An 11401-nucleotide genomic window follows, 5' to 3' on the forward strand; every position below is an offset into this window, starting at 1 on the left:
GCTACACGAATATGTAGAACTTTTCGTTCCGCATTATGACAACTTGGAGTCAAACCACAAATGGCTACACCAAAATTGAATAATTTTGTCAAATGTATTTTAACATTTGGTGTTACCACACGGATGTAATTCAAATTATAATTGAACTGTTATTTCACATCTGTGGTCACAACCGTAGTTAACGAATATAATATTTGTTATCGCATCTAGTCTATGAAATGTGGTAAATTGCTATAATACTGTATTTTGAAAGCGTATAAATTATGCGTTGTTTACAGCCAATTAATTTGCTTTCAACTGTACGGTTAGTATGATGAATTGTAAATATAGGTTTTTACCGTATGCTGTAATGTAATAAAAAGTTTAGTTATCATTACGGAAAGAAAACTTTAGTTGTAATTATTCTATATATATAGAATAATGACAACTAAAATATTATATATATGTTATATGTTTTTGAAGCTATGTATTATTAAAAACTTATAATTATTTAACATAATTATAAATTTTTACGATGTACATGTGCAAAGCTATGTTAATAAAAGACAATACTAAAAATGTATCTTTTAAAATTTATTTGTTTTATTAAATATATATTATTTATTATTATTTTATATTTATTATTAAAACTTAAATCATTTCAATAAATGCCTGTCTTTATTGATGTTAGTAATGCTCAAAACAAAATAAGATTAGGTGATTACTGTTAATGAATTCGGACCATATAAGGTTGTAGATAAAATATTATACTGCTTAAAACCCCTCAGTAGACCATCGCATGGACACTGGATTCTTACAAATTTATCAATGGAAATTTTAACTTATGAATTATTCGAACACACGTTGTATTAAAAAAAACCACAAACCATAGAGTGAAATCCAATATAACGAATACTGTAGACATTGATTATAAACATGAATATAATTGTAGTGATTTGCCCTGTATGAAAATAGTAATGATTTTCCACGTCACTGTCCATTCCACTGCGAATATTGTTCGATTCAATTACTTTTCCAATTTGCGCCAGCGAGGGGATTTCATGGATTTTTTCACGATCACTGTTCAATGGACGGCTTTTATTTCTTTTTTCAAAGTCAAAACTCGCGCTTTGGCGATTGGCGGTTTGCTTAATCCCCAGACAGACTGGCCTGTGAGTTTATTGCTAATAGCTAAAACACTGACGTAAAACAAAAGACGAACAGAGGGCGCTGTTTGTCAGTGGTCGAGAAACTGAAACATGATCGTTATAATCTGATTTAAAAAGGTATTTGCTTTGATTTTGCCATCATCAAACTTTTAAAACCTAGAATGACCGATCATTTTCATTTTCATCCAATTAAAATATATTGTTTGTATAGACAACGTTTTTGTTTGTGGTAAAACGTGGTAAATACGCAAATCGAATTTGATAAGTCAAGAACGATTTCGTACATTCTCTGCATGATTCGTTTTTATAAAAGAAGTAATGAGTTTAAAGTGCATACCTGACATGGCTCATCATAACATATTCCATATTCTCCTTTATTTTACAAAATAATATAATATATCACAGTATGTTACATTAGAAACCATTAGGTTTGTATCAATGTAACCATAGCAGTCTTTAGGAGCGCGACAAATGCATATAAAAGTAGTTTTTTAATTTTTAGTTTATGATAGTTAGCGTTAGGCTATCTAATATCTGTTTGGTTAGACTATTAATAGACGCGGTAGCAAATACCTCGTTCTCTCGCCATATAGTACGTTGTTTGGTCTCGATGTACAGACCCGATGTATAGGAATTCAGTAAATACGCACGTAACATGAATAAAAGTGGTTATAGACTGAGCCTCAGATTTTTGCATGCGTTTCGTGTTCATTTAGTTGTCTAACTAGGCATACGCCGCCGTTTTGCCAAAGCATGCTTCCCTCGATATTGCGTTCGTCGTACTAGTGAGTGGTGAATGCGAACATATAGCAAAATACTATTGGTACACAGCTGGGGATCGAACCTACGCCTTCAGGATGTGTTCAGTTTATTCAGAGCAGCTAGTGCAGAAACACAACTAATATGTATAAAGATAATACGATTTTAGATATAACTTGGTTTTGGAGTATCTAAACTGGAAGTTGTACGTCATACTAAATTTTCAACATCGATATAGTAACTGTACTGAAGTTTGTAAACAAATTTAAAAGATTGCCTTTAATGAAACGTATAGTATATGGTTTAGAATGCATGGAATGTTTAAACGGATTGAATATTGATAGGAATTCTCTAACGTCCAATCTCAATAACAATCAACCTTCGTTTTTGAACTGTGGATAGAATTTTAAAGTTTTATCTTATTTGAATTCTAGGTTTGGCTTCTCAACATTTACAATATGAACCAATAGTGGAAAATTTGTGATTATTACTTTTTTATAGGCAAAGTCCGTGGCAAACAATCAGCGCATAAATTTACATTAAAGCAATTAAGTTTTATATGTATTTATATATAAAGTAAGTTTTATATTTATTATTATACATATTTTATTTTCAGGCTCAAATAATATGCAAACTTTTTCGAGCATGGCCTCTTTCGTTACCACGGAGGTTATCTGTGGCGATAGCACTGGCTGGCACGCCGCATTTGAACCCCCGTGATTCGCTTTCTGTCAGTGATGGCAACCAGAACGGTCGGCGATAAAGCGAAGTGGCGCAGGAGAAAATTATCAAAGATTCCTGACGATGACAATGACTGCGCTAGTTTGGCTTGGCTCCTTAATTTTCGACTGGACGCGCTTGTTAATGTGAAGGTGCCTGAAGATGAGGTGCGCGTTGAGGAACCTCTGACTGTGAAGAAACCACCGTACACATATCCCGAACTAATCGAGAGAGCTTTGAGAGAAAGAGGGGAGCTTACAGTCTCGGGAATTTATCAATGGATTTCGTGAGTGTTTATTTTTTGTATTTTAGAGAAATAATTCAATAATGTACGTAATTCTTAGTATAGTAATACTAGTATAGTAATAATAAGTTATTGTATGATTTTGTAATTAAACTGGTGTTTTCATGTGTATGTATGTATACAGCCATGGCCTCATAGATATATCACGTTGGCTTCATAATGGCATAAAATATTTTAATTTATTTAAGAGAACCGTTAAGAAATCAACATTGGTGTATCATCTAAATGTGGTCATTTGTGTTAGCCTACTACCAGAGCAAGGTAAAAGTTTTATATTTATTTTATTTTTTACAAAGCCTCGTTATCCTGCAATTAATTATGATGATCACATTAATGCATCTATTAAAGGTACATCATTTTTCTTTTAATGGAATTAGGCGATTGGGCCTTAGTCATTATAGTTTCCATATAATGACTAAGGCCCAATCGATTCATCGATCAATCGATCAATCGAGGACTTTTTCGATCACCGTACGAATAAGTATTTATTGTACAAACGAAAATTCTCTAGATGCACAGCCAGGGATCAAATTAATAATAATAATAATATTAAGTTTAAGAATCGCTTGTAACACCACTACATCAAAGACTCGAAGATCATTCATTTATTGTTATAAAAATATAAAATCTGCTTATAAGATTTATACTGATATCTGATATACGGACAAACATAAAAATCCTAAATTTCAGCTCGAAATCGTTATTTTCAAGCATTCGGGTATAACACAATGATAACACGATTACACTGCAGGTTTTCAGTTCTTTTGTAGGCTTTTTATTACATTTTACATTTTCATTGTGAGGGGTGATGGCTTGCGATCTCTTTGTCAAAATGAAAAATACATTTTGACACCATTATGAATAATTGATGGGTTCTTAACCTCATTTATTAGGTTTTGAGCAGGTCAGTTCTTGTTAAACTGACAAATGGAACTAATTTACTAAATTGTAACTCTGGCTGAGTTGGCGAGAGTGGCTAGTTTTGTTAAATGTTATACGATTCAAGAAGCAAATAAATTGTGAAGTTATTAGTATTGCATACAATTTTAAAATTAGTTTGGTTATTATTTGTTAAATCTTTTGTTTTTGTACATTGATTGTACCCATGAAATATTAAATTGAGTAATTTATTTATTAACACTTCACAGACACACTTCGTTACATTACAATATAAAAATTGAACATAATTAAATGAACGCAAAGCAACTGGCAGCCGTATCGCTTTCTAGCGATCTCTTTCAGGCAACCACTCATTTACCTCATATCGAAAAAATAGAAACTGGCATTTGAATTTTTAACTCGACACACACTTTCATAAATGTATCTTAACATAATAATAAGAATTCTGATTTATATATTAGGTACGTATGGGAAAGATTATTATTTATTTCGTTGACATAGTAATCGATGTGCATAGATAACTAGTTCAAACATAGATAATAAATTAATAAAAGATTTAATATCCATACAAATCCGCTTAGCTCACTGTATCACAACTGATTACGAATCGGTAATCTTGTTGTTAAATTCGATTAGAGAATTAACTATATTGTTAAGCGTTGACTAACCGTTACAGATAATGCTAACGTTTATAATATTATCGTTTTATGCGAAGAATATTTACAAACATTATTTTATTTATACAAATAATTATTAGTACTACCTATTACATCAATTTTAATACTTGTGTCATTGTTGGAATACCACTATTTCCCCTAAAAAACAAAAGCTAATAATAGCCAAAATAATTTATAAAATTAGTCATACATAACCGGAACTGAACTCTAGGTAAATAAGAAGATATGTTTTAATTTTTGTGCGTTTCACTTTATCTAGAATTTATTTGCTACCTAAAAATGTTAAGTTATAAAAAAGTTAACTTATACTGATCCCTTAACCATTTAAACAGCTGTTAATCGTACAGGTGGGATCAACCCTCGATTGTTACGGTTAATAGACAAATCGGCCCTTGCCCCATTGAGCAAAATCGATCGTGCCGTACCCGTCACAGCGTGGGACCGTCTTGCGGTTTGACACTGATCGCGGGGCTGGGTAGCGTTTGACATGAGGGGATCTCTACGTATACAAATAGTTTTAAGGAAGGATTAATGGTGGTATTAATTGCGTACTAAATAAGAAGAGATAATAAACGAATACTAGGTTTTAAGTCAAATATGATTTAAGTTTTAGGTTTCTTGGTACTTGGATGTTACGATATATGTACACGGAATTTAATTACTTGAAAGAATAACATCTTATTCATTTAAATGATTTATTAACATACATTGATTTTTTAAATATAAAAGAAAAGAACTAAATTATTACCTCCGTAAAGGTTTTATATAAATTTGAATTTACAGTGATCACTTTCCTTTCTACAAAGCGAATGATGAGCGTTGGAAAAACTCAGTTCGGCACAACTTGTCAATCAACCCTCACTTCCGCAAGGGTGCGCGGGCGTCACAAGGAGCTGGTCATCTTTGGTCGTTAGCCGCCAATGCAATAGACTTGCTGCCACAGAGGAGAGAGCAAGAGAAGACTGAGCGATTGGAAGCTCATATAATTGAGTGCCCCAAGGTAATTTTACTGAAGATTTTTAGACTTTGATTGCAGCAACAAAGTTAGAAAGTGTTTTTGAGGAGTATGTCTGTCAATTGTCTGTTATGTTAATAAATAAAAAGCTACTTAGAAAAGAAAGCGTATCATTGACTTTTTTTAAGGTTTAAGATATTTTTTTTTCTAGAACTTATCTTTTCTAGATTAAATAAAGTTAATGGTGTTTATATCCGCTACATAAGTTTTGTCAAAATCTTATTTTTATTCATTGAAAATATCGATAGATATCGAATGATCAATGCAACAAATTTCAAGTATCCCACGTATCTATTGTGAGATTGTTTATTTACTTTTACTAAATTTATGAAACATAAATTTCAGGTGATCGTACTAGACGAGGCCGCTATTGCTGCGGCGAGTATAATTCCTGATCAAGACATATTCAATGGAGGGGCAAGTAAGTTACTGCTTTTACGAGTGGTGTTGTTTAAATTAAATTTACAAACTAACTAAAAAGAAACACATACTCGTTATAAAAACTGGGAGTTTGTATTAAGAGGGGTCTCCTGTCCTAAAATAAATAAATCTTATGCTTAAAGCTTTGCTTTTATGCTTTGGTTTACACAGAAAAAAGCTCATATTTAAATATGGAGTCCTTCTTGTCCTTCCTTGTGCTTATAGTGTGTATTTTATTATCTGCATCACTGTTGTGGTTGGTTGGCTGTATTCTTTTTAGGCACCCGTGTCGTTTGTGTATTGCCAACTAAAATGGTGGTGTATTTTATGCGTCTTGTATATGTGTGTGTGAAATAAAAAGAAAATGGAACATGGGAAACGAAAACATTGGCATCGAAATTATTTATCATATTTTTTTTAATAATCATACAATCACTCTTTTCTTTTATAAGTAGATACGTTGAGTGTTTCATGTTTCTGTCTAATCAAATATATAAAAGTATATTTTCAACTTTCAGTGTTCCTTAACCCCGTGTCTGCAGAGCAAGTGGTGCGCGAGTGTGGACTCATCACTGGCCTATAAGTTTTCATACAATTTTAGAGCATAACTTAACTAACTTAGGTAACAAATTCTATGGCTTTGTGTAACTGAGGTGCAAAAACCAGCTAACCTGTTGAAGAACTGTAAAAGTGGACACTAAAAAGTAGAAATGGGCGATTACTGCGAAACAAAAAACGATCTATTGCGCATTTGTCAATTTCATCGTTGATCGCCAGCTGGATCACATTCTCATCGCATGTTTTGTATTATCTTATATTTTATTTATGTAACTCGCTTGTGTTGTCAAATTATGTTTATGTAACAGTGAATGATTGAATAAGGTTGATTTATTTTACTTTAAATTTTATCAGCACGTGTCAATTACAAACGGGACAGTCGACAGCCCCCCAAAAATAGTCGTCAATTGTTTTAATGAAACGAGCAATGGAATTTGATTAGCGTTAGCAACACATCGTCACTAGAAATATTTTTTTGCCTTACGTTTACATTGACGTTTTGTAGGTCTTCATAATTAACGTATAGTTAATGGTTCATGTAATTTTCGTTGTCTAGTCTTACCTTTGTCTAGATCAAGTAAAAGCTTGTTAGGAAACTTTGTTGAAATTAACTTGGCGTGTCGACTTTAGCAAAGTTGATCTCACCACTCGTACAATAAATGCAAATAGTCTATTATTTACTTTGCAATTATATGTAATTCTAATAATTTTAATATCTTCCTGGAATGCCCAACAGCAAAATGTAAATAATGTTTTTGTTTAATATTGCCTTGAGTTTTATTCATAACAAAGATCTCATGTAAAATTAATGTTTTAATTTAATGTTAGTTTGTAATACATTTTACTATAAATACTTTGTTTTATTGACTTAAAAAGTAATAGCTTCTATGCATAACATTCAAATTGTGAAAGATTCCTTAAAACAGTAACTCTCTAATAAAAGTAGTCGGGAGAAGAGCTAACAAAAATATTATTTGTTCATTGAAATTTGTTGTATTTGTCTTCATGCATTTGTTTCAAAAGCAGTCTTTTGATTTTACAATTATTGTTATGGACTGAAAAGCACAGAAAAACGATCTTTTAATCATACATAACCATAGCCTTTTATTTATAGAAATTTATTTTTAAAGTCATTCTCAAAAATATTTAATGTATCCGACAGATAAACATTAATATCTATTTTATTATTTGAAAACTCGAAAAGATTGACAAAATGACGTTTAATTTTTATAAATATTATCGAAACGAGTAAAATATATAAAACTAACTTTTAAAAAAGATATTTAAGGTTAAAAGGAATGCTATTGATTTGATTTCAAGAAAATAAAAATGTTTTAAGAGCTTTTAAAAATAAAGCGAGTGAGATTCAGAGAGTTTTGCTGTTTCTCACAGAGTAAATCTAGTAGTTCCCAAAGTAAATACGCTTATGTTCAAGATGTAGGTCTTACAACCACACTACCAAGATCTCTCTGCAATTCGTCAGCCGACCGCTAGCTTAACCCTATTATGAATTCTGCTTACAGCGTTTCTTATTACTTTGGAATGGAGAATTTTAATTGGAACATTTATCTGACGCAGACGTATGTTATGTAAATCTACATAACATACGTCTACATTTTTATACTTAGAGGAATTTATTAAAAAAATATTTTTACCAAGTACTGTCTACTGACTTTTTCAGGCTGCCTTTATTTACTAATACATGTAGCATTTTCTTCAGTGGGTGTTTCTTACGTTAATCTAAGTTTGAGACATCAGACCTACGAATGCTGTGAGAACTATTTTGGTATATAGGTTTCGATGTTGGATGACACGAGATTACCTAATCTAAGAAGAAAACTTTGTTAGGGGGGTCCAATGCTAGCCAATTAACTTATTAATTTAATTCTAACCGTTGCTGCTTTTTAATGCGGCCAAATAAAAACAACTTTGACTCAATCAGTAATAGAATAGGATAGTAATAGATAGGATTTAGTTTTCTTCTTCTTCTTCAAGTGCCTCTCCATTACTGGAGGTTAGCTGTCAGTTTCCTGAAACGTGTCTTGTCCTGCGCCAGATGTTGCAACTCTAGTTTTAATTACACACAATATAGTGCGAGTAGTTTTGCAACTAAGAGAAGCGGAGAAGTTACAACTATGAAATAAAACTTCATCGTTTAAAAGATGAATTTACATCTAATTAGGGCAAATTGTACGTCAAAACTTAAAAAAGCAGAGACGAGCATTTCTAATAACTACCAAAACTATAAATAGAATATATTACGTTTGGTTTCTGTAATTATTAAATTAAATTTAGAATAGGATAAATTAATCAATTTATCTAAATCTTAAGGTTTTAGTCTCACATCTATTTTCTTTAATAGGCACGTAGATGATTTGTGCCTGATACACGGCGCCGATTATTTTGGTCTAATGTATACCACGAGGTTATCCTTCACCGTACCAGCAAGAATTATATGTGCACATAGAAGAGATCATTGGTGCACACGGTGGCACAACCGGGATTCAAACTCGTTTGTGCATTGTCAGGGTTGAGTGGCGTTCGCTGAAGCCAAGGTCAACACTAATCTGGCTGCCAGTGCTCTACCTACCAAATTCAAATTTCTTTGAATATTGGAAAGCGATTTATAATTTGCTCAATAAAATACTAATTAGGGTAAACAGTTCAGAAAAAATGTTAATCTCGCTTATTGGAGTCCGGTCACGATTTAAATTAAGCTTCTCGGTACTTAAGCACAAAATTAATCCGAATTACCTTTTAATGTGTTAGTAAATTAGATATATATTGATATATGCTTTATAATATCCACGATAAGTATAGATACGAGTCGTATTTGGTATTGGGTTAATGAATTACGATAGCTTGAGCACTATAAAACAGAACAAATTATTCTCAGATTTTTACTATGTGTATAACTCCCACAGACCTACGCCCAAACCCAACAACCTATCTCAATCCATTTTTGACAATTTGAGATAGTATCTTCATCTAAATATTGTTAAAAATGTGCGAATAACCAATCGACGGATGGATATTAAATAGGAGAACCATCGACTGTCACGGTCTGATTGTTTTGAATCTGAGATTGTGGATTAATTATTGGGTTCGGGCGCTAGAAGACGTGTATGTCAATCGATTAATGCATCTACAAATTAGGTGCAGGACCGAATTTTAGAAGGCACAGGTTCTAACAGCGTATAAAGAATGTAGTATTACTAGTATTAATTTATAATTAGTATTAATGTGAAATAAACAATATTCGATATCAAACTTCAACTAATGTGGCTGTATTTATTTGGCAAAAAAAGTCCAAATATATTGCTGATAATAATAATAACCTCTAGAAGAGTTAATTTACCATTCACTCGCAGTCCGGCCGAGATTATAGGGATCCCATCAAGCTTTACTTAATACAACGGAAATTAATATACCTGCTATCAACTTTAAGACGAATAACCTAAACTGATTAATAAAATTCACAGAATTTTGCAACCAATTTTACATTATTCTGTATATCTTTTTAGGCAAACATATTTTTACCTGTCTGATTAAAATAATTTGTTAGCCGGGAAGTTTCATGGCGCGGAGGAAAAACGTTAGCTGCAGTGCGTATTGAAACGGTAATACTTCAAATTCTGGGGAGAAGTCTATTAGTAGATGCTGATACGTTAAGATGTTATCTGCTAGCAGGTCCACTATGTGTGTCACCAGCCAAGTCATTTGATTAATATGTCGACTTTAATTCGCAGAAAACCCAAAATTTAAGATGGAATAGTTTACGGTAGTAGTTTCATAAATAAAACCAAGAACAATTTACGATATTCGATTAAATGATTTTGAAATGGATCTCATAAATCAAAATAGCATTAATATAAGGAATAAATATTAAATAACGATTTAGAAAGTTGAGACAGAAGTAAACCATTTCTTAGCCACTTATTGCTCCAAGTTGAAACGGAACACCGATATTGTGGTAATAAAAACTTTTTTCATTATCTCGGTGTTAAGGAGCTTATTGAAAATAACTGTGTCGCAAAACTTGTTTTTTATCGGCTTGTTCAACAATTTTGTCAAAAGTACTTTATAACTCTGGAATTAAAGTGGTAGCGTGATATTATTAATTAAATTGGAACTGTCTAACTTTGGCTTTTCAATTTTATCTTACAGATCAAAAATGTCAAAAAATAAATGCACAACATTCAATCTTAGATATTTTTGATAGTCTGATTAATCCGTATATTCGAAAAAATAAATGTTTATATTATGTATGTATTTTTAAAATATAATTTAATATTAAAAAATAATTTTTGGGTGATACTAAATAAAATTTCATTGGTGCACAGTTGTGATACGAACGCACAATCTCAGGTTTGAGAGTTTGCATCCTAAGGGTCCGTTCACACAGACCGGCTCGGAGAGGAGAGCAGATTTTTATCACGTTGGAAACAGTGTTTTGAGTGATTGTAGTAAAGTTTATTTTTGCATTTGCACCTTTTTTGTCATTAAAAATGCCTGAATGCGCTTCGTGTGAAGTAATAAAAGGAGCCGACCGGCTCCGCTTGCGTGCTCTTTCTCGCTCGAAAAATAGAAATTGAAATAGTTGGCGGCTCCGCTCCGGCCAATTCCAAGCGTATACGACCCGGTCTGTGTGAAAAGAAAAAAGCAGGCCGATGCTCTCCGAGCCGGTCTGTGTGAACGGACCCTTAAGGCCACTGCTCTAAAAATTTAGTAACGTATAAATACGTATAGTTTGAAATAAATCACCCTTTGACATTCAAGGAAGTTTTAAAAGCCATACGAATTCATGGAATTAATTTTTAATTAAATTAAATCCGATCTATTTTTTTTAATTGTTGATGCTTTAAAGAAAATCCTTTTTTAAATATATTTATTTTAAGCT

General features: G+C 32.2%; 1 protein-coding gene across 1 annotated transcript; it reads left to right on the forward strand.

Moving 5' to 3' along the window:
• Positions 1-2641: 2641 nt before the first annotated feature.
• LOC110999355 (forkhead box protein E1) lies at positions 2642-7229 on the forward strand. Its single transcript, XM_022268368.2, has 4 exons — positions 2642-2913; positions 5292-5508; positions 5869-5944; positions 6462-7229. The coding sequence occupies exons 1-4, from the start codon at positions 2645-2647 to the stop codon at positions 6524-6526; spliced, it is 627 nt and encodes a 208-aa protein (XP_022124060.1). The 5' UTR covers positions 2642-2644; the 3' UTR covers positions 6527-7229.
• Positions 7230-11401: the final 4172 nt, after the last annotated feature.

The sequence above is a fragment of the Pieris rapae genome, chromosome 18, assembly GCF_905147795.1.
Source record: "Pieris rapae chromosome 18, ilPieRapa1.1, whole genome shotgun sequence".
In the NCBI taxonomy this organism is placed as follows: Eukaryota; Metazoa; Arthropoda; class Insecta; order Lepidoptera; family Pieridae; genus Pieris; species Pieris rapae.